We start from the raw sequence: 24,111 nt of genomic DNA, 5'->3' as shown, positions 1-24,111 counted from the left end.
ACTTATTACATACAGACATATATCTTTCTTTGAAGTGTATCCCGTAGAAGCTTTTGATGAGCCAATTATTCCTAAAATTGACAATGGTGACGAAAATACATATGGATATTAAGATGTGATAACTTATATTTTCCTATTGCTCTCTTAACTTCCTTAATGAATCCTATTACAAATACTGTCTTTGAAGCATAAATGGTTGTGCAGAAGAGTGACTGGGCTTGAAACAGCTGCTGTGACCCGTGCTGACATTAACCTTGTGTGCTGCAGCCCACCACAATGTGAAGGTGTTCATCACGCACGGAGGCCTCCTCAGCCTGCAGGAGGCCATCTACCACGCCACGCCCCTCCTAGCACTGCCCGTCTTCGCAGACCAGCCCAGGAATGCCATGCTTCTGAAGAAATTTGAAGTGGGAGACTTTCTGACATGGGAGGAGCTTTCCGTGGACATAATTGTCAACACACTCACCGATATTATTAATTGCCCAAAGTTAGTAAGAATTTTCATTATATTCTATTCTTTAAACAAAAATAAATTTAAATGTGCCAAAAACTGTATATAGCAATAATAAATAATAAGACAAAAGTATTCATAATTGTTGCCATCATTGCCTTGTTTAGAAGTGTTTCTAAATGTAATTCCCCGTGGGTCCCTGAAGGTCAGCTGAAGGTCAGCTGACTCTCTCGCGGAGGTGCAGGTAGCGGGTGACCTGCCGCCCCACTGAAAATGTCTCCAGAAAGTCAGCAAAGCTTTACAGGCAACGGAAGAGCTCACTGACAGCTAAACCTCGAAACTGCCAAATAAGTTAACAAACGATTCACACAGAACAGGAGATTCACTCAAACTTGCTGGAAACTCGTTAGTACCAAAATCCACTACCAGCACGCTGGGCTGCGGTCCTCAGCCGGCACCCAGGTCAGTTCTGTTGCTGATAGTGCAGGAACTACACCTGCCTGTAGCGCTTCCGGTTCATTAGATCATGGTCAAGCCCCACTGCTTCAAGCTAAGGGCCATATACTCCACCAGTTCTGTCTCAGTGGACGCCTTGTTAGTTGACCCTATTTTCTTGGTTTCCTGTTCCATGGCAAATATTTCTCAGATCGTGTGCAATGCCATTAAGTGTAGCCAGCCAGCGTCTACCCTTAGGCCAATGATGTTAGCATTTACGAGGCTTTGCCCGTATATGCGAACTTCGTCCACGTCGTCTTCTCTACCATATTCTGGGCTGATGTTTGGCCTCGGGGGTTTTGGCGATCTGACAGAGGTTTAGTGGTACAGTATGTGGTCAATATTACTGGTCCTAGTTGGTCACGTGTGGCTTTGTACCATGTCGTCCGGCTACAGTTCCCTTCTTTGTTTTAGAGCCTGCCGCCTCTCCTTCTTCGTGGTAAGTCCAGTTTTTGTTCTGTCATTATTTAGTTTTTTATTTATTTTATTTTTATATTATTTATATATACAAGAGTTCTTACATTCTTCTATAGCCAGTAGCGCGCATAGCGTTTCAGGCAAGTCCTTAATCCTATGTCCCTCAGAATACGTCCCGCCAAATCGTTTAACAACTAGGTACCTATTTTTCTGTTGGGTAAGCCTAGGCTACAATTAAGGATTGACGCCCAGTATATGCTCCCCGGCCAGGATACGAACCCAGGATAAAGCGCTCGCGAAACGCCAGGCGAGTGTCTTACCACTACAGCACGGAGACTGCGTGGTTAGCTTCAGCTAACCGGTGGGCATCTTCCAGACACCCAACGTTATATATAATGAAACGCCTCTCTGTGGAAGACCCAGTGGCTCCCTGACAGCCTCCCTCGCTCCCTCGAAGTTCGTCGGTTCGTCGTCGGGTTGTTTATCAGTTCCCGAACTGATCTAGGGGAACCAGCTGAGGGTCTGGGCAAGACCGCCTGGTGGTGGTAATTGATGCTAACGATTTTCCAGCAAGTTTCAGTAAATTTCCTGTTCTGAACAAGTGAAATTGTTCAATCGTTTTCTCATTTGTTTGGCTCTTTGAAGGCTTCATTTTATGTAAACTCCAAAAGCTTCAGGGCTTGTTGAAGGCTTTTCCAGCAGGAAAGCAAATTGTCATTTACACCTTGTACCTCTGTTGGGGGCTAGGTTCTGGCTCTGGTTCTTGGTAAGCCAAACAGAGCTTCTGCGACAGATGGGGCCACTGTAACATAGAACAATCTCAGCAAGATAGCTTCAGGGAGCCATCAAGCCTCCTCCAAAAAGAAGCGTTTCATTATCTTCGACGCTCAGTATTTACTCTGACAACCCAAAAACAAATTATTTGGAGGCAGATAAATCTTACTTAGAAACACCATACAGTTTTTCGTTGTCTCGACAGTCTTTTCGTAATACTTAAGTACCATAATTGTCCTTACAAATTTTGTGATTAGCAATTTCAACCCTTCAATCCTCACTTTACATAAAAAACACACCGACATGCATGCACACATAGACACACAATTATGTTGCCTTAATACTTCCTAACCGGCACTATGTTGTCTTGGCACTTGTTAACCGGCACTATGTTGTCTTGGCACTTGTTAACCAGCACTATGTTGCCTTAACATTTGTTAACCAGTGTAGGAAATTTCCAAGCAGGTAAATTCGTTAAAAAGTAATTGATGATATCGAGTAGACTGTATTAGGAAAAAATTGACTGATTTAAAATTTTGAATTTCTGCTGGGTGATACACTTTACACATATCTTGTGAGGTTTTTCAGTTGTAGCCTATCTATCGCCAATTCTCGATAAGAAGGAAAATGGTAATAATGATTAGTAAACTAAATTTCTGGTATTATTTTAAATACTCAAATGACCTTATCTGTATAGAAGTTTTCAACATGAGTACAAATGGGCATCAGGTTAATCAAGCAGGTATCCAGCTCGTGGCCTATGGCGGTTGTCTCACGTGTGTTGACTGGTTGATGTCATCTAGGTCCCTGATGATCACCACAGTTCTGCCAAAATTTCACAACGTAACTACTGCAAATATCATATTACAGATATATCACGTTCAGTAGAATTAGTTATTTAATGTTAGGAGGAAGCTCCCCATGATTTGTGGGATCGCCTGCGGTATAACCGGTCATCTATGTATTTAACAATTAAAAGGCCAATTAATATGCATAAACTAGATGTTAGACAAACCGAGTAAAGGGTACACTTGTAATTGGAGGTCGCAACAGCTGTAGAACGCTGTAACGGCACGGATGTCGAAGATAAGCGTGGCTGCTAAGTTTGCGTCCTGTCCTCACGAGGCTTGTTCTAGATCAACAGTGGCTTGCCATCTTCCTCTGGGCCTAGATACGTTACTAGTCACGCCACTAACTTCTGCTCATTTATTAACGAGGACAGGGAGGTGTTATTTTACGCGTTATTTTATCAGTTCCAAATACAAAAAACAGTTTTTTACTATTTGGTATGCTGGACTGGACGAATCCAAGAAAGTAAATTATCTATCTATATAAATAACAATGTAAATGTTCGTTTGTTCAAAATCGCTAATCTCCGAAAGTTCTTAACTGATTGCTTTGAAATTTTCCCACACAACGTTCCATTCGCGTCCAAGCGGGTTTTTATATGCATACTATATAGATGTCACGTCTGTGACGGAAAAAACTTTTTTTTTTCGAGAAACTGTTTTTTAAATAGGTTTTTCATGTGAGGCGAAATGTTCGAAACCTCTTTACCGATTGCCTTGAAATTTTGACACACGTTGCATTTGAATAGGCGCGTGTTTTTTATATACTACTATATATGTCTCACCTGTGAGAGGAAAAAACATGTTTTTTTTTTTAAAACAACGCCATCTGTTGGATGTAAGAGCAACACATTCTGTAATCTCTGAATGTGCTTCACTGATTGCTTTGAAATTTTGACACACCGTTTCATCCGAATATTTGCGTGTTTTTATATACCTACTATATAGATGACACACCTATGACAGGTAAAAACTTGTTTTTTTTTGAAAAACAGCTCCATCTATTGCACGTCATAGCCACACAGCTACACTAAATATGTTACGATTCCATTTCAGTGTTTCCGATTGCATTGCTAAATGGAATTTTCATTGATTTTGATTTATTTTCACTTTGGTTTAATTATTTTGTGTGACATTTCGTTGGAATTGAGCTGTGTTGTTTACCATACCATTCATTAAGTAAGTATAATTATAGATGTCACACCTGTGACAGGTAAAAAACATTTTTTTAACAGCGCCATCTGTTGCACATAATAGCAAAACACGCTCTTATATGTTACGATTCCATGTCAATGTTTCTGATTTCATTGATAAATAGTATTTTCATATATTTCGACTGGATTAGGATTTGATGTCCAAAGGGTTTGGAAAGGATGGAGGAGATAGAGGGATGGGGAGGTGAAATTCTGGAAGAGGATGTGGGTATAAAGAGAGAGGAGGTGTGAAAGTTCAGTGGCATGTCCACTATGGGTTGACATGTGTTAGTCGATTGTTTGGGTATGTGATATGTTGGGTTGATTTCGATTTATTTTCATTTTGATTGAATTATTTTGGGGGACATTGCATTAGAATTGAGGTGGGTTGTTTACCATACTGTCCATTTCGTGAGTATAGTTTTTTTAATTGTTTTTCATTTCGTTTTTTTAACTGTTCTTCCTATTTTTCAGTGATGGGAACATCAGATCATTTGGGAATGAATCAGATGAGGGAGTGTGGAATGGTGGGGAGGATGAAGGGACAGGAGTAGGGGATGGTGGGAAGGACAAGGGGACAGAGGAGGGGGAGTTATTAGTGGGGAGGACGAGGGGATGGGGGAGTTGGAGATGATGGTGACGCGGGGACGGAGGAATGGAGAATGGTGGGCGGAACGAGGGAGGGAAGAATTGTAGGGAGGACTAGGGCGACGGGGGGAAATGGTGCGGGAGTAAGAGTTTTTTTTTTTTTTTTTCTTTTTAGCAGGGATAATCCTGCGCGGGCCCTAAGCCTCTGGCTGGCCCACTAAGTGATGCTCGTTTCTGGTTTACCTGGGCGGAGGATGAGTATGTATGACCCGTATGGTCGCTTCAGTAAGATTTTGCCATATGTGTTTAACAACTTCCTCTGCTCTGTCGAATCGAAGGTGAAATCTTAACGGGTATGTAACTGTGCACTGTGTTGGATAATGTTCCAGTGGTCTGTCGGGCATTTCTCCACAGTGTTGACATTTCCTCTCACCTTCCGGAACCCGTAAGCCTATTTCCCATGCACATGGGTATCCAAGCCTGATGCGATGTAAGTGCACTTCTGTTGTTCTACTGCCCCCTTTCATCAAACTAAGTGGTTCGTAGTTGGTGGAATTCTTGTACCAACCCGCAGATCCTGATGTTGCAACTGCTGCGTCGTGGTCACTATACAGCCTTCGCATTGCTCTGTTTCGAATCACTTTCTTCATCTGGGAGAGACTCGGTGGTATGGAAATGTCTACATTCCTCCTCTTAGTAGCAAGTTTTGCAGCTTCGTCTGCAATGTCATTACCTAATAGTCCCACATGACTTGGCACCCAGTTGATAAGCACCCGTCGGCCTTGTCGGTGGAGTGTGTGCATGAATGATAAGACATTGGTGATCAGATGGATGTTATCACATATGTGTTCCTGTTGCAAGGTTTCAATGGCTGTTCTCGAATCTGTATGGACGATAACATGTTGGCGGTGTTCAGCAAGAGCATGTTCCAAAGCCTTTTGAATGGCTAGCATCTCAGTCTGTAAAGTCGAACACCCATTTGAGAGCCTCCAACTATATACAGAGTTTCCTGCTTTAACTGCAGCTCCGGTTTCCTGTCCCTGCTGGTCTACTGACCCATCCGTGAAGTAAGTGAAGCTGTCGGATGCCATGTTTGCTTCTATATGCATCTGTGCAATGTGACGTAGCAGATGAGGATGTGTCTGGTACTTCTTTCCGTCAAGAGCCATAATCTGAAAGTCTGCTGGCAGAGATTCCCAAGGGGCTTGTATAACAAAGTCTGCATGTATGTCGTCGACACCCCTCTCAGTGACTGTGTTTGCCATATCGAACGTATCGATGGCGTTTATCGCACAATGGGTCCACCTGTTGCTATTGGAGGCTCGTCTGTCCAGAGTTAGTGCTCCAGTGATCAAATCTTTAAGTGAACTGATTCTAGGTCTAGTCAATATCTTGGTCAGCATGCACGCAGCAATCCCCTTTACCCTTATTTCAATCGACGTTAGCTTTGTCTCTAGTCTGAGGTTCAGGATTTTAGTCCATCTGGGAGCACCTGTTATGACTCGCAATGCATCATTTTGAAGAACCTCAACTTTTGCCCACTGACCAGGAGAAAGAGTGAGTAAGGCAGGTGCTGCATAATCAACCAGGGAACGAACGGCGTGTATGTAAAACATTCTCAACACTCTGTGTCCCGCTCCTAGACGGGGCCCTGTGATTGCTCTCATTATATTTATTCGTGACTTTGCTTTCTCCTTTAGATATTGAATTTGCTTATTGAATGTTGCTCTCCGTGTTTAGCAGTCTCCGTGGTGTAGTGGTAAGACACTCGCCTGGCGTTCCGCGAGCGCTATGTCATGGGTTCGTATCCTGGCCGGGGAGGATTTACTGGGCGCAATTCCTTAAACTGTAGCCTCTGTTTAACGCAACAGTAAAATGTTTACTTGGATGAAAAAACGATTCTTCGCGGCAGGGGATCGTATTCCAGGGACCCTTAGGATTAAGGACTTGCCCGAAACGCTACGCGTACTAGCGGCTGTACAAGAATGTAGCAACTCTTGTATATATCTCAAAAAAAAAAAAAAAAAAAAAAAAAAAAATGTCATCTTAAAATCAATCCACACTCCGAGATATCGATATTGTGGAACCCACTGAAGGTTAATGTCCTGAATGCGTAGGTGCCTGTCTGGAGCCTTGCCACCTAGTCTCATCGCCTTAGACTTCTGTGCAGATATTTTTAACCCTAAAACACTGCATTCAGATGTCACTTGATCTAAAGCACCTTGAGCTTTATTTAGAAGTGAAGGACCCGTAACGACTAATGCTAGATCATCAGCATAGCTTAGCAATGTAACCCCTTCTGTAAAGGACATGGTAACAAGGTTTTCCATAAGGATGTTAAAAAGACTAGGACTGAGGACTCCTCCTTGTGGAGTCCCATTCTCGTGCAAGTGGTAGTCCGACACTTGTCCTTGCAACTTTACTCTGGCATACCTGTGACTTAGGTAATCTTGAATCCATGCTAGCATTTTCCCCCTCACACCTTTTTTAACTAAGGTGTGTAGTATTGCTGGCGGGCTTGCAAGTTCAAATGTATTTTCCAGATCAAGGAAGACCACTATAGCTGGACCCGAGTTAACTGTTCCTAGTAATGTTGCTATGCAGTTGGCAGTACCTACACCTCTAGTGAAGCCAAACATGTGTTTATGAAGGTCTCCAGTCTTCCACAGTAGCCTATTTAAGACCATCCGTTCTGCAGTTTTACTAACGCATGATGTTAAGGAAATGGGTCTGCAATTGCCAGGTTCATTCGGCTTAGGAATCGGTATGATGTCTGCTTTCTTCCAAGAGGGCGGTAGTTTGCCTTGCTGCCAAGACGCATTGATGACGTCCAACATCCCTCGGTCTCCAGCAGGACCTGCATGTGCGATCATTGAGTATGTAATGTTATCAGCACCTGGTGCAGTGTCCTTACCACCCTTTTTGGCTCTGCTTAGTTCCTGTTCGGTGAAGGGACAGTCACATTCGTCATTTATAGCTATGCCCTCATGAATGACTGTCATCCTCTCTTGTTTTAAGTGTTCTTGCTGCCTTCGGACCATTGCAGGAAGCTGATATGAAGCTGTTCTTTCTGCAAATTGGAGAGCAAGTCTCTCAGCCTCCTGCAATGGTTGAATACATGCCTGTGGCCGGGCTGGTCGACCTGATATAGTTTTAATATGACCCCATATCTTGCCAAGACTACTCTGTTCATTTAGAGTTTGACACCACTCAAACCATCTTGCCTCCTTTACTTCTCGAGAAACTCGCCTTGCTTCAGATATCACCGCTCGAAGCAGAGTTCTTCCTTCTGGTGTGGGGTTTCTCTTTAGATGTTTTCTGAAGATATTGACTCTGTGGTTCTGTTCTTTAACGTCATTACTATAGAACCAATAGTTCTTTCGTTTCGTGTTACCTGTGATAATGATTGGAATAGCTTTGTTCGCAGCAGCTGCAACGGCTTCCTGCAGATTGGTCTCGTGTATGTTCAAATCCTCAGGTGGCGTGTACGTTGCATACCATTTTTCAAGTTCTTCCTGGTATACATTCCAATTGGCCTTTCCTAAATTCCACCGAGGCCGCGCAGGAGGTGTAGGAGGTCGTGCCAGGTTGAGTGTCGTGACAGTAGCATAGTGGTCACTAGTGATCACCGGGTCTACTTCCCACTTCGCCTGTTGCTGGAGTGCTGTGGAGATGAATGTAAGATCAAGGGAACCTCCTAGAATGTGAGTGGGTTCCCCAGTGTTGAGAAGTGTAATTTCAGGTACTTCTCGCAGAGCTGCAGCTAAATGGCGCCCATCTGCATTGGCTGGCCCAGTTGCACCTAACTCTGGATGATGAGCATTAAAATCTCCAGCAAGAATTAAATTTTCCTGCGTGGCCAAGGCAAGCACTGCCTCTGCTTCTAGTTTACGTCTAGGGGGCTTGTAGACGTTGTATATGAGGAGCTCAAAATTAGCCATATTCACTGTAACTGCTAGTACCTCTACTCCATCCCCACATGAAACCGAGTCTATTTTCTTGCTGGGTATGGTGTTTCTGACTAGGGTCATTAATCCTCTTAGTCTCCCCTGCTCATACGGGAGAACATAGTGCTGATATCCAGCTAATCTGAAGGATTTCGTGGCTGGGAAAAGAGTTTCTTCCAAAACGATTATATCTGCTTTCGTGCTGATTGCAGCCTCCTGAAGTGTGTGTTTTTTATTTCCAAGACCTTGTATGTTCCACTGCAGAATTCGTAATGGCCAGACGACGGGTTCGGTTGGTGTTGCTTGTTCTACTAGAACTCCTCCTCGGAATCGACCTCTATATTCTCCGCCTCGCAAGTCGTGTCGCTGCAAATCGGACTGCATTGATAGTTCGTGGTCATGCCCGACGTTGTTGGAATCTGTGCATAACTGTGGTCCATCGCTATGTTGTTGGAAGCGCTGCAGGTCGGACTGCATTGATTGTACGTGGTCAACCCCGGCATTGTTGGAATCTGTGCAGAACTGTGGTCCATCACTTTGTTGTTGGTATTGCTGCAAGTCGGACTGCATTGATTGCTCGCGGCCGTTTCTTGTGTTGGCGGAACCTGCGCATCTCTGCTGTTCAATACGTCTTTGTTGGCGTTGCTGCAGATCAGACTGCATTGGCTGTTGTTGTCTGTCTCCTGTGTTGGAAGATTCTGTTGATCGTGGGTGGTCACTGCGTCTTGCAGTTGCGTTTGTGAATGTCGATGTTCCGGTGTCTTGACTAGCCGACTGTTGTCGGTAGTCAGTAAGTCCAAGTTGCGTTGTTTGTCCTCTTGTGCTCCATCCTGTCGGAGACTGTCTATTTCTCGTGTAACTGTGGTCTGCTGCACGATCTTGTCCATTATCACACAAGTGATGTCTTGAGTCCGTTGTTGTGAGGCGTTCTGCGTCATCTGTAGGCAATTGATAATGGTCTCTGCCATGATCTTCACGATGGTTTGCAGCTGGACCTCGGTAAAACTGTATAGCTGGGGAGTAGATTCCGAAAGTAAGTGTTTTCTGCTCATTTGCACTTGCTGGACTTCTGCAACACTTTCGTGTAATGTCTGATTCGGAATTGACAGATTCGGGAAATTTTGCTCTGTGTGAGCGGGTGGCTGTTGTGGCTGTGCACGAGTGTTCCAGACGGTGGTGTTGGTGGATGTACCGCTGGTCAGTGTGTTGACCCTGGCCTGAGCTGTCTGCACTTTTTGTTTCCGTGCAGAGCAGGTTGTGCTCCAGGCATGATGTTTGCCTCCACAATTTGGACATTTGGCTGTTGTGGCCTGGTTTGCCTTGTGCTTGGCAATACAGTCTTTGGTGGGATGTCTCAGGCTGCACACTCCGCACCTCTCCTGTCCTGTGCAGCGTGACTGATGGTGGCCGTATTTCTGACACCTGAAGCAGCGTAGGGGTTCCGGGACGTATGGCCTCTGTCGGTATGTCCCCCAATTTCCAAGACCGAAAGTTTCCGGCACATGTCCCATGACGGTCACCAGAACCTGACGCGTCGCTGCCTTGTCTACTTTTGTGTGGCAACGTTCCGCACTCAGGACTTGCTTGTGTTCTAGCACTGGATCCAGGGGAAAGTCGATTGGGTATCCCAAAAGCACGACTCGTGTGCGTCGTTCTGAAGGGTCCAGCTTTACCAAGCACACAGGTTTCCCCTGCAGGACTCTTACCTTCTCTAAGTAATGTGCAGTCTGTTGGTCTTGAGGTGTCAGTATTATTTCTCCCTTCAGGTTGACTGTAATGGAAAGTTTGAGCTCTGGTTGTTCTTTTTCCATCGCCGTTACTACTCCATATGCGGTAGGAAAGTGGTCGGTCTGCATGATCTTGAATTTCGGAAGAAGTGCAGAGGCTGGCGATGTCTGGTGTGAGACTGGTGGTGTCCTCCCCTGTCCCATACTGCTGTCCTGCGGCTGGGCTGTGGAGAGAGGAACAATGGCCGACATTGGCTGGCGTGAAACCGGTGGTGTCCTCTCCCGACTCATACTGCCGTCCCGCGGCAGCGTTGCAGACAGAGAAGCATTGACTGACACTGGCTGGTGTGCGACTGACGCTGTCCTCTCTAGGTCCATTACGTCCGCTGACTTGCTGGTAGAAACAAGTGGTAAAGCCTCGATAGCAGTTGTCTTTGGGGCCTGCTGCACATCGGTCCCCCGTCCTTCCTCGTCCGAAAGCTGCTTCCATTCCCTCTTGCGCTGAGCCTTCCCCATGGCTCTCTACACGTAGTGAGAACCGACTCAAACCACCGGAGCAGCAGGCGACACGTCCTCACTGCACGGTAGCTCAGGAGCAACTCGAGTAAGAGGTGAAATGAAGTGGTGGGGACGAGGGGACGGTGGAGTGGGGGATGGTGGGGAGAACAAGGGGTCAGGGGACTGGGGAGTGGGAAATGGCTGGGAGGAGGAGGAGACGACAGGGGAGTGGGGAATGGTTGGGAGGACAAGGGGATGGGGGAGTGGGGAATGGTGGGGGAGGACTGAGGGACAGGGCAAGGTTGTTGTGGCTCAGCAACGCACATGCATTGCTGAGCCAAAGCAATGCACGGCCGGGTACAGCTAGTATAAATAAAAATGAAAATGCTCGTTTGTGCATAACCGCTAATCTCAGAAAGTTCTTCACCGATTGCTTTGAAATTTTCACACAACGTTCCATGCGCATCCGAGCAGGTTTTTATATACATACTATATAGATGTCACGTCTGTGATGGTAAAAAAACGTGTTTTTTCTGAAAAACTGTGTTTTCATGTGTTTTTCATGTGAGGGAAATCTTCGAAACCTCTACCAATTGCTTTGAAATTTTGATGCAACATTGTATTTGAATAGACACGTCTTTTTACATATCTACTATATACATGCCTCACCTGTGACAGGAAAAATCATGCTTTTTTTTAAAACAACGCCATCTGTTGGACGTAAGAGCAACACATGCTGTAATCTCCGAAAGTTCTTCACTGATTGCTTTGAAACTTTGACACAACGTTGCATTCGAAAAGGCGCGTCTTTTTATATACCTACTATATAGAGGCCACCTGTTTGACAGGTAAACACTTGTGTTTTTGAAAAACAGCGCCATCTGTTGCACATAATAGCAACATGCACTCTATACTAAATATATCACGAATTCGATTTCAATGTTTCCGAATGCATTGATAAATATTATTTTCATAGACTTCGATTTATTTTATTTTTTATTGAATTATTTTGTGTGACAGTGTGTTGGAATTGAGCTGTTGTTTACCATACTGTTCATTTTGTAAGTATAAGTATAGATGCCACACTTGTGACCTCTGTGACTCTTTGATATCCCCAGAGTCAAACTTAATTTGTGTAAACACTCTATGCAAATAAAGGGACCCAGTCTATGGAACTCACTCCCTATTGAATTGAAAAGCTGTCCAACTTTTGCATCATTCAAAAACAATACTAAAAAGTACCTAATTTCATCTTCATAGTTTTTTACCTTTTGCTTTAAAACTGCACTGTATCTATTGCTACCCAATCTCCCAATCTTTATGTACCCAATCTGAACATCTTTATCATTGCTGTCTTCTTATATGTACTGTCAATCTGCTGTATGGTGTCTATTAATCTTGTTTAAATTACCAATCAAGCTGTCAATGTAATCAATCAGAGCTTTAATATACCAATGTGCTTTAATATACTTACTAATCTCTCTCATCTCATTTTTTTTCTTGCAATGTATTTGTTATCATTTCATTAATTCTGATAGAATTTACCTACTTAAAATTATCTGTTAGATTAAGGACCTGCCCGAAAAGCAGCGCGTACTAGTGGCTTTACAAGAGTGCAATTACTGTACCATGCTATGTATTCTCACAAACCCAATGTACCTTCTTGTACATAAATAAATAAATAAATAAATAAATAAATAAATAAATAAATAAATAAATAGGTAAAACTATGCTTCTCTTGAAAAACAGCGCCATCTGTTGCATGTAAGAGCAACACACATGCTATACTAAATAAGTTACAATTCCATTTCAATGTTTTTGATAATATTGATAAATTGAATTTTCATAGATTTCGATTTATTTTCATTTTGATTTCATTATTTTGTGTGAATTGCGTTGGAATTGAGCTGTGTTGTTTACTATACTGTTCATTTCGTGAGTATAGTTTTTTTCATATTTTCATTTCAATTTTTAACTGTTTCTTATTTCAGTGATGGGAACATTAGATCACTTGATGTTCCCAATTTTCTGATGGGAACATCAGACCATTTGGGAAGGCATCGGACGAGGGAGTGGGGAATGGTGGGGATGATGAGGGGACAGGGGGAGTTTGGGATGGTGGGGACGAGGGGATAGGGGAATGGTGAATGGTGGGGAGGACAAAAGGGACAGGGGAGTGGGGCATTGTGGGAAGGAAGAGGGGACAGTGGAGTGGGGAATGGTTGGGAGGCCGAGGAGGCGGTGAGAGGGGAATGGTGGGGAGGACTGGGGGACAGGGAAGGTTGCTGTGGCTCAGCAATGCACATGTGTTTCTGAGCCACAGCAATGCATGGCCGGGTACTGCTAGTATTTAATATATATAGAGTTTATGGTGTGACTGGTTCATTTAAAATTGTCTTGACTAGTCACGTTGGGTAACTTTCGCCTCAGGGAGAAAGTTACTTAGTTCTATCTAAGCTTTAATTTTAATCCAGTCTAATATAGTATTTTTAAAGTATAATTAAATTGTAGACTGGAAGAATTATGAATTCGGGAGAAATAATAGTCACGTGGCCAAAATTGGCTGACGCAATACTCCTCCATTCTATCCAGGGAGTTTCTAGAACTTTCCTCACTGGAAAATTAATACAGTTAGTATGTTAGCTTTCTGACATAACGAATTTAGTTTATTATATCCTTGGTTAGTAATGGGGGATGTCGGAAATTACCGACAACCGGCACTATGTTGCCTTGGCACTTGTTAACCGGCACTATGTTGCCTTGGCACTTGTTAACCAGCACTATGTTGCCTTGGCACATGTTAACCTTTACTACGATGCCTGGGTTCTATATTATTGGACTAATCCAATATAACTTTCATTAATATATAGCAAATGATCAACAGATAATTTAACACCAAGACACAGACCACATGGCTTCTCTCTTCATGTGGTTGTATCACACTCCGTACATAAGACCAGCCCGTTAATGTTTGAAACCCTGAACTTTGGCTGAATACATTGAGAGGCAATTCAGGGACAACTTTTGCAATTCATTTATCATTGCAAGTTTGAATTTGAAATAAACACTAGATTCAACAACACCAATTACCCGTAATTCGACCTCAGTTAACACGGTTGACCACATTCATGTACAATAGCAGTTAGAGCCTGGCTCTTCCTTGAGCCCGAGAGCTGTCGCTCGCCATTTTGATGAAGTCATGTGAATTTCTCCCCCCCCCCCCACTTATTTCTGACACTTTCCTTGAGGCAACACCCAACATGTTACCATAAAAAAATCCCAAATCCACTTTTTGTTTAAAACCTAATGATTATAGGCAAAATTTGATTGCAAATGTAGTTTTATTAACAAAATGATGAATGTTGAAAGCATTTAGGGACAAGATACATTAGTCTATAAATTAATACTGTATAATATTATGCCTCAAGAATGCTTCTCAGAACATTAACAAATATCTCAAACAAATATCAGGAATGTCACGAAAAGCAGAACTACACAGTTGCATGTTTTAGTCCGAACATAAAGCTGTTATCCCAAGCTTATGTAGGCACTCTTCCTCCACTATAATACACAATTACAACAAATTTTGAGAGTAATAGTAAATTTTCCATGTTGTGCCCCTGGTGGTCAGGTATAAAGAAAACGTGGTGAGGATGTCAGCGGGGATGCGGGACCAGCTGATGTCGCCCAGGGAGCGGGCAGTGTTCTGGACGGAGTACGTCATCCGTCACCGTGGGGCGCCCCAGCTCAGGTCCCCGGCGGCACGACTCTCCTGGGTGGAGTTCTTCATGCTCGACGTCCTACTCCTCCTCCACCTGGCTCTCTTCCTCCTCATCTTCATCCTACGGCGAATCCTCAAGGTCATGACTACTAAAGCCTTTGGTAATAACAACTCCAAGAAGAAGGAATAACATTGCTTTCATCGTGTCAAGTGATCTCTCATTAATATTTTGTTATGGAGACATTAACTGTGTACAGTATAAAGAGATGTGTGTAACCAGCTCGTCGCACATCACCTTGTTACAAATGTATCATAACAAATACATATGATTAAAAAAATTATTAGTGCTACTAAAGTATGATGGTGCTGGTGACATTATATTTGTAAAATGTATTCCGTCTATCACATACGAACACACCATTTTACACTATTTTTATATCCCTAATACAAGGCCAAGTACATTAGAGGTAAACAACATAGTCTGTTCGAATATTATATTATACTCTTAATTTATAATATAATATAGAATATATATATTATACTCTGCTGCCTAATAATGAACAAATAACTATATTCTTTCTAAGCTCATGAAACAAGAGATTTTCCTATTTTCATAATAAGCATTTGTGCATTTCTTAAATCGAACATCATGTCATACTTTCATATCAGGTCATTGGTTCGAGAGCCTGGAGGCCTTGGACACTCAACTCAGGGACCAAGTTATGTCTCTTGAACTGCTACGGACCCAATAGAGGGACCATGTCTCTTGGACACCTAGTATAGGGACCAAGTCACTGTATATTACAGCAGCACCCTTTATTGTTTCTGAATAATATAACATATAATATGTATAATTATAAATGAGTTTAGAATGGTTGTCTGCGATAGGACAAGCACATTTCTAAGTACATAGGACATAATGTATGTGTAATAAAGAAATGTCTGGTCACTATACCACAAGGAAGGTTCTTGATTCATTGATAAGCTTATGGTCTGTAAAGCCTGAAGATGAATTAGAAATTTCTATTCCTGCTGTCATGCTCCTATGAGCTAAGAATGAATAAATAGGCGTTCAGTGAAGCACTAATTTCAATACAAAATCAGGTAAAATCTGTCTGAGAAAGAGTTATTATGTTTCAGTTGGCGTACTGTGTGGAACACCTGAATTAGGGTAACTCTTGACTGCTGCTTCTTGACAGCATGTAAATAATATTGTAAAAGAAGGTATATATATTAAGTAATAAAATATAAAACATATTACTTTTTTATTCATTATATCATTGATAACACCACTCACAAAGTACCGGATTAACAACTACAACCACACTCCAGCAGTCATCCACAGCAGCACCACCGCTTCATAAGACAATGTGTACAGTGTTCCAGGTGCACCACCACACTCCAGCAGTCATCACCAGAAGCACCACCGCTTCATAAGACAATGTGTACAGTGTTCCAGGTGGACCACCACACTCCAGCAGTCATCACCAGCAGCACCACCGCTTCATAAGACAATGTGTACAGTGTTCCAGGTGCACCACCACACTCCAGCAGTCATCACCAGCAGCACCACCGCTTCATAAGACCATGTGTACAGTGTTCCAGGTGCACCACCACACTCCAGCAGTCTACCGGTCAAATGAGCTATTGAGGCATTAGAAAGAATTGTTTTAGTGTCAGAGTAGTTGAACGATGGAATGCATTAGGAAGTGATGTGGTGGAGGCAGACTTCATACACAGTTTCAAGTGTAGATATGATAGAGCCCAATAGGCTCAGGAACTTGTACACCATTTGATTAACTGTTGAGAGGCGGGACCAAAGAGGCAGAGTTCAACCCCCGCAAGCACAACCAGGTAAGTACAACTAGACAACTAGGTAAGTACAGCAGCACCAACGCTTCATAAGACCAGGTGTATAGTGGTCCTGGTGCTCCACCTCACTTTAGCAGTCTTCCGAAGCAACTCCACCGCTTCATAAGACTGGTGAACAGAGTTCCTGGTGCACCTCCACACTCCAGCAGTCATCGTCAGCAGTACCACCGCTTCATAAGACCCGGTGTAGAGTGCACCACTACACTCCACTAGTCCTGCTCATGTCCACGGTTGTTCTGGCAATATTTCTTATTCTCGCAGGGAGGATGTTGAACAACCGTTGAACAACTATGATGTTTATACAATGTTCTCTAATTGTGCCTATGGCACCTCTGCTCTTCACTGGTTCTTTTCTGCATTTTCTTCCATTTCGTTCACTCCAGTATGTTGTTATTTTACTTTGTAGATTTGGGGCCTGGCCCTCCAGTATTTTGCACGTGTACATTATTTAATATCTCTCTCGTTTCCTTTCTACTGGGTACATATGGAGAGTTTTGAGATGATCCCAATAATTTCGGTGCTTTATCGCGTCTATGAATGCCGTATATGTTCTCTGTATTCCCTCCATTTCAGCAATCTCTCCTGCCTTGAAAGGGGAAGTGAGTACTGAGCAGGTCTCAAGACTGGACAGTACATGTGATTTGTATAGTACAACCATTGTGACAGGATACCTAGATTTAAAAGTTCTCGTAATCTATCCTATCATTTTTCTGACTGACTCAAAATTTGTTTGGTTCTGCTCCCTAAACGTTAGGTCGTCAGACATCATTATTCCCCAAATCATTTACGTTCTGCTTTATTACTATGGGCATATATGACTGTATTTTCTACCCTGTATTATGTTTAAGTGCACCATCACTCTCCACCATTTATCCGCAACAGCAGCAGCACCACCGCTTCATAAGACAGGTGTACAGAGTACAACTCATTTTTACCCTACCTGAGTACCTGGAATTTATCACTGTTAAACATCATGTTATTTTCTGTTGCCCAGTCGAAAACTTTATTAATATCTGCTTGTAGTTTTTCAATGTCTTCAGCAGAGGTAATTTTCATGCTGATTTTTGTGTCATCTGCAAAGGATGATACGAAGCTGTGACTTGCATTTTTGTCTATATCTGATATGAGAATAAGGAAAAGCAGTGGTGCAAGGACTGTACCCTGAGGTACAGAGCTTTTAACAGCGCTTGGACTCGATTTTATATGGCTGACTGTTATTCTTTGTGTTCTGTTCGACAGAAAACTGAGTATCCAGCGACCAACTTTATCGGTTATTCCTATTGACCTCATTTTGTGTGCTATCACTCCATGGTCACATTTACCGAATGCCTTTGTGAAGTCCGTGTATACCACATTTGCATTCTGTTTTTCTTCTAATGTCTCAGTGACTTCGTCGTAGTGATCAAGTAGCTGTGAGATGCACGATCTTCCAGCTCTAAATCCATTTTGGCCTGGGTTGTGAAGGTCATTGGTCTCCATGAAACTGGTGACCTGACTCCTGATCACTCTCTCAAATACTTTTATTATGTGGGACGTTAGTGCAACTGGTCTATTATTCTTTGTCAATGCTTTGCTCCATCCGTTGTGTATAGTGGCTATGTCTGCTGATTTAAGTGCATTTGGTATCTCCCTCATGTCCAAACTCTTCCTCCACATTATACTGAGTGCCTGTGCTACTGGCACTTTGCATTTCTTTATAAATATTGAATTCCGTGATTCTTGACATGGAGCTGAGTGCATGGGCATGTTTTCGATTTCTCTTTCAAAACCTACCATGCTCATGTTGATATCAGTTATATTTCCAGGGGTTTGGATATCATGCATAAAGAAGTAGTTCGGATCTTCCACTCTCATGTTATTTATTGGAGTACTAAACATGTCCTCATACTGCTTTTTTTCGATTTCACTAATTTCTTTGGCATCCTCATTGTATGAACCTTCACTCGTAGGAATCGCTCCAATACTGGTAGTGGTTTTTGCTTTTGATTTCGCATATGTGAAGAAATATTTTGGGTTTTTCTTTATTTCTTGAATTGCTTTATGTTCTAGTTGCCTTTCTTCAATCTAATATGAGTGTTTCAGTTTCTGTTCGATTTCTTCAATCTCCCTGTTTAAATTATTCCTTCTTTGTAGGGAAAGTCGTGTCTGCTTAAGCATTTCCATTATTTTTTACCTTCTTTGATAGTGTCGTCTGCATTCTCTTTCTACGTTGGACCTGTTTCTGGCTTTCCTCAAAGGAATATGTTTCAGACAGACTTTATATACTTCCGAAGTCAGTTTTTCTATTCCTTCTGTAAGGTTTTTATTACTTAGAACAGTTTCCCATGGAATGTTTGTAAGTTCTAAGTTAATTGTCTCCCAGTCTATCCTTTTATTATTAAAATTTAATTTGCTGAATAACCCCTCTCGCTTAATCATTGTATTAGGTCTATTCTGAGTATTGATGGTAGTTTGCACAACAATGAGCTTGTGATCTGAGTATGTGGTATCTGAGATCGTAATTGTGGGAACCGACCTGTGAGATTTATATTAAATTTATGAATTTATATTTACGTTAATTTATATATTTCGATAGCAATTTGTATGATGTTAAGTGGACTGTATTTCTGCAATAATCTCACAAATCGATCCATACACATTAGGGGGGTTTATATTGAATTTATATATATGCAGCCAATCAAACTACAGTATTAACTACACATATTAGTATACATTGAAGAGGTTCCTTATCTTATTATACAGCAGGCTTTAGTCCACCAGGTATAACTAGGATGTAGATACCAAATTATCCTCATTTGAGGCTGCTTCCATCACCCAGTAAACTGATATACCAAGCTTGCTTCCTCTTCTTGACCTGTCAAAGGGCGCTAGCTGTAAAGCCAGAATCCTAATATATGACAGGTATATCAGAGAAAACACTGTATAATGAATCAGATAAGGACCAAGGCTTAATTACCTTTTGTATGAGGCGAGTTTGCATTCTAACCGGTTCACCCAATATCTACCTAACATTAATGGCCAAAAATGATTAGATAAACGGGTTTCGGTAGAACACTGCCCTTGATTATTGTTGACAGCGTGTTGATGATGGTAGAGCACTAATATGATCCCCATTACACTTCGTCCAAGAGAAATGATAGGAGCCGAATTTGCTCCCTGCGCCTCTGGTCTTAACAACAATGGCTGACCACTCCTTCCTCACTCCTACTGACGCCTCCCTCACTTTGTAGAGATGTCAGTAACTGATAGAAGGGTCACATTTACTTTATTTTGATTCTGATAATTAAGTTAATTCATATATGATGTTTTATGATGGTAAAGTCCAAAAACTAATGTATTTAAGAATAATTCCCAACACAATAGCTGGTGAATTTATAATAGTATGTGGCAATGATATCCCGTTTTTTATTGATGGAAAATTCCACTACAAGCTACATTTTCTATGGGTTAACTTGTGTATACAATGCAGCAACAATATCTGCAATTGCATGTAATATTATTAAATGGTGTCGGATTTTCCGACAGTAATGTTCGTGATTATGTCTTCATTGTTTGTGAAGACCGGATCTAGAATATTTTCGTTTCTAATTGGCTCTGATATCTGCTGGTTATCTTGAGGTTATCTTGATATGATTTCAGGGCTTTTTAGTGTCCCCGTGGCCCGGTCCTCGACCAGGCTTCCACCCCCAGGAAGCAGCCCGTGACAGCTAACACCCAGGTACCTATTTTACTGCTAGGTAACAGAGGCATAGGGTGAAAGAAACTCTGCCCATTGTTTCTCGCCGGCGCCTGGGATCGAACCCAGGACCACAGGATCACAAGTCCAGCGTGCTGTCCGCTCGGCCGACTGGCTGCCAACTCCCTGGTTGAGTAAAAATTTGTCACAGAATCTAAGGAGATCTCTAATCTGTGGATGGTTATGTCCAGATTGATTTCCTGGTATAATATTGTTTGCTATTCTCCATCTTAGATTAGGCAAGTTGAAGTCACCTAGGAAGATAATGTTAAGTATCGGGTTCACCAAATTATCAAGGCTGTTTATTTGTTTTGCGAATTCCTCAGCCGTTGCTCCTGGCGGTTTGTATATTAGGATAATAACAAAGTTTATTTTCTCTATTTTTACTTCCCAGCACCTCTACCACCTCATTTGTAGAGTTAAGGAGTTCCGAGCAAACAAGATCCTCCCTAATATACAGACCCACTTTTGTATATTCTATTTACCCTCTCATCCTTATATCCAGATCTCACTGTCCAAGAATTCCCCTGCTGGGGTTTCTATGAAAGCTCCAAATACTGTATTTCACTCAATGAGGAGACTATGTATGAACGGTACTTTGTTTTTTGTTCTTGCTTTTAGTCCTTATATGTTGGCAAAGATGAATTTGGTTACTTTATTTGGGGTAATTTGAATGGGAGGCGTTTTTGGCAGGTCCATTATTCATGGATATATCGAGTTTGTTCTGACCAGTGCTGATTGTTGCAGGGCAGTTGCCTGTCGTAGTTGTAGTTCCTTTTTCATGTGTAATTGTATCTGTGATTCTGGTGTGCAAGTGGATCTGTCACCCAGTTCCATACATTCTCAATATTTCCTCTGTTGAAATCTCTCTCGTCATCCACAGCAGCACCACAGCACTCCACTAGTCATCCCCAGCAGCACCACCGCTAGAATCTGTGAAGCAAAATTATATATTACAGAAGACTTGTGTACACAGGTATGAGATCAGTGCTCTAGTCTGGGATGATTGTCGCAGTGGAGAAAATATCTTGAATGCTCTACCTATTTTCCGTGTTGTCAGGACGGGCTATAAATAAGGACGAGATAAGATAAAAGATATTTGATTAAATTAGATTAACTAACTTTAAACGTAACTACTTAAATAGTTACTATTCTGGCTGGCCTGAACAGGAGTACAACAGTGCCAAACAAACTTACATTTTTTATGGAGATATTGATAAACCTTTTGCGTACTATTTGAGTGGGATATATATTGTTAAGTCACACTAGGAGTAATAGTAAGAATAGTAATAGTAATAATAACAAAAGTAGTAATAGTATTGGGTAATAATAGTTGTATTACCCCAAGTAAGGCAAGTGGTGGAGACTTTCCCCCATACAATCGTTGTAACTTCGGACCTGAAGTAAATCACACATTAAAAGTTAAGGGATTGAGTGAAAGTCTAAGGAAAGTCACCAGTTTACTGGGAGTGAACTTAATCTATATGACACAGCTTATATAAAAAAGTACCAAACCACAAAATCAATTAATCAAGTTATCTTAAAGCATTATTCACTGCCGCTAGATGTTATTAATTATACCCAACTTGACACCATTGGTACACTAAGCAACATGTGACTTGCATCTAAGTTGTGGACAAAGTGGGTGAATAGTGACATTACTCAACTAAATCACTATAGACTAATCAAAAGTTAAAGTCTTAAGTGACTCATAATAACCATATAACCAATATTATTTATGTCTTAACAATAACATCAAACACAAGTCACTTTGCTTTCAGAAAACTAAGTCGACAATGACCGTCAAATGGCAAAGTAAAACAAACTCCTCCGAAAAGTTAAAGCCATAAATGACATGGAAAAGTCCCTACAAGGGAAATTATAAGACATGTCCCTTCACCACGAGAGTACAAATTGAAAATATAATAAAATGCACTAAAAAACACTTATCAATAAATAATCACATTCTTACTCTTCTTGGTAATATAATATGTATATTATTACGGTTATTTCCTGATTAACAGTAGATTCTGCCTGTTCCTTACATCTTCAATATCAGTATGCCTCTACATTATCCATCAACATTAAGAATCACCAACAATACGTGCCAAAACGTATTAAAGTCTCTTCTCCCCCTCCCACCACCCTACCATCCATGAGAGACACGCACCTGCAACTCTTCTTCTTCTTGAGAATAGGTGCAGTTTGCATGAAGGGTTTACCTTCCCGATGACTGCACCAGGACAGATGTAGGAAGATGCATTGACGTTGAGGAGAAGAAAGTCAAAAGTGTTAGATGTGTCGGGCCCTAGAGAGAGGAGTGCCGACGAAAACAGAGGTGAACGTTAGAGGGAGACTCGCCGCACTGTAGGGCGGGATGACGAGTTCACGGTGGCAGCTGAGTTCACACATGGCATAGCAGCGTACGCAAAACGCCAACTAATATTTCTACGGAAACTTGTATATCGGAAAGCGCAAGCAGTACGCATCCCAAATCACCAACGTGTCAGGGGACACCCGGCCACCAGGCGGCGCCCTCGGCTGAGACATCTTATCCGGCTCCCTATAAACCAATTCCTTCACTCCCGACACCAAGACAGTGGATGAGCACCACGGGATCGTAAGGACACGGGCATCCCGATAAGGGCCCAACACTGGACCCAGCAGGCGGGACTAGGCTTTTCCCAGACCGGGGCAACGAAGGAGGGGGAACCGCAGGGGATGCAGGCGCGGCATCGACCCCACCACCGGCACATGAGCTGAGGTCCCCCGGTGCACATCTTTCTGCTACGCCACGACGAGGTCCCGATCATTAGGGGCAACCCCCCACTGCTGAGATCCAACAGCAGGAGGGGGGGGGGCACAGGCAGCAACTTCGGAGCCTCGCACAGCACCATCATCCACGGCGGGGGACGCCAGAGCACCATACTCCCCCACCTCCTCCCAAGGCACACCAGGAAGGGGAGACACACTCCGAGCCCGCCGCAAACGCTTCGAGACAGGCCGCACCACACCACGCTCAGCAGGCACTGCTACCATTTTCACATCCACACTGTCCGAAGAGTCCACAGAGGCCACATCACCCATACTGTCCACATCATCCACGGAAACAGCCTCAGAACACCGACGTGCACGCTTCTGCAAAGGAATGGAAAGAGCAGAACTACAGTTGTCAACACACACAGGCACGGCAGGCACCGCCCCCTGCCGAAGCCTTCGTTCCAAAACAGCAGAACCCGAGTCCCCGGGATCCGGTATCACATCCACAGGCGGGGGTGGGACATGAACCTCCACCAGGACATCCTGCACTACTCGCAGCACAGGCGACGGCCCAACACCCACACACACAGGCTCTACAACCCCAGGGGCCACAGCAGTCACCAGACGTGTCGCACAGGCCGTAGAACTCGCCCCAACAGGCGGAGCAGCAGACAGGCAATCGGGCGCCTCAGGCACAGCATCCACTCCGTCCTCGGAACCGTCCGAACGCAACAGGGGCGGAAAATCCTCCGCACGAAAAACACGCACCCTACCAGTCGCTCCCACGTCGCAGGCTGCAGCCAGATGACCCTCGTGACCACACCGATAGCATGTGCGCGGTTGACCCCGGTACTGGCAGCGGAGCGTGTAACCCAACACGGACATCGACGACGGGACACTACACTTCAGCAACATCGTCAGGGTGCGGGAGCCGTCAAGCATACCAACACAGTGCCCGGCAACGACCTTGTTCCAATGAATACTTAACACTGTCCCAAATCGTTCAAAACAGGAGGTTAAAAAGTCGTCCTGAAAATCGAAGGGGGCACCATGCACCGCCACAGACGTCAAGTTGACACTAAGA

At 43.0% G+C, this 24,111-nt stretch overlaps 1 protein-coding gene across 2 annotated transcripts in view; it reads left to right on the top strand.

The window, feature by feature from the left end:
* Positions 1-15,916, top strand: part of LOC123756151 (UDP-glycosyltransferase UGT5) — a 121,601-nt gene extending 105,685 nt beyond the window's left edge. For both annotated transcript variants that reach the window (XM_045739212.2, XM_045739213.2), the window contains exons 7-8: positions 268-487; positions 14,570-15,916. In XM_045739212.2, coding sequence (XP_045595168.1) covers positions 268-487; positions 14,570-14,849 — 500 coding nt within the window. In that variant the 3' untranslated portion in view covers positions 14,850-15,916. The remainder of the gene's footprint in view (positions 1-267; positions 488-14,569) is intronic.
* The last annotated feature ends 8,195 nt before the right edge of the window (positions 15,917-24,111 follow it).

This window comes from Procambarus clarkii, chromosome 36 (genome assembly GCF_040958095.1).
Source record: "Procambarus clarkii isolate CNS0578487 chromosome 36, FALCON_Pclarkii_2.0, whole genome shotgun sequence".
Taxonomy (NCBI): Eukaryota; Metazoa; Arthropoda; class Malacostraca; order Decapoda; family Cambaridae; genus Procambarus; species Procambarus clarkii.
Note: the sequence above shows the minus strand (reverse complement) of the source record. Positions and strands in the feature narration are given on the sequence as shown.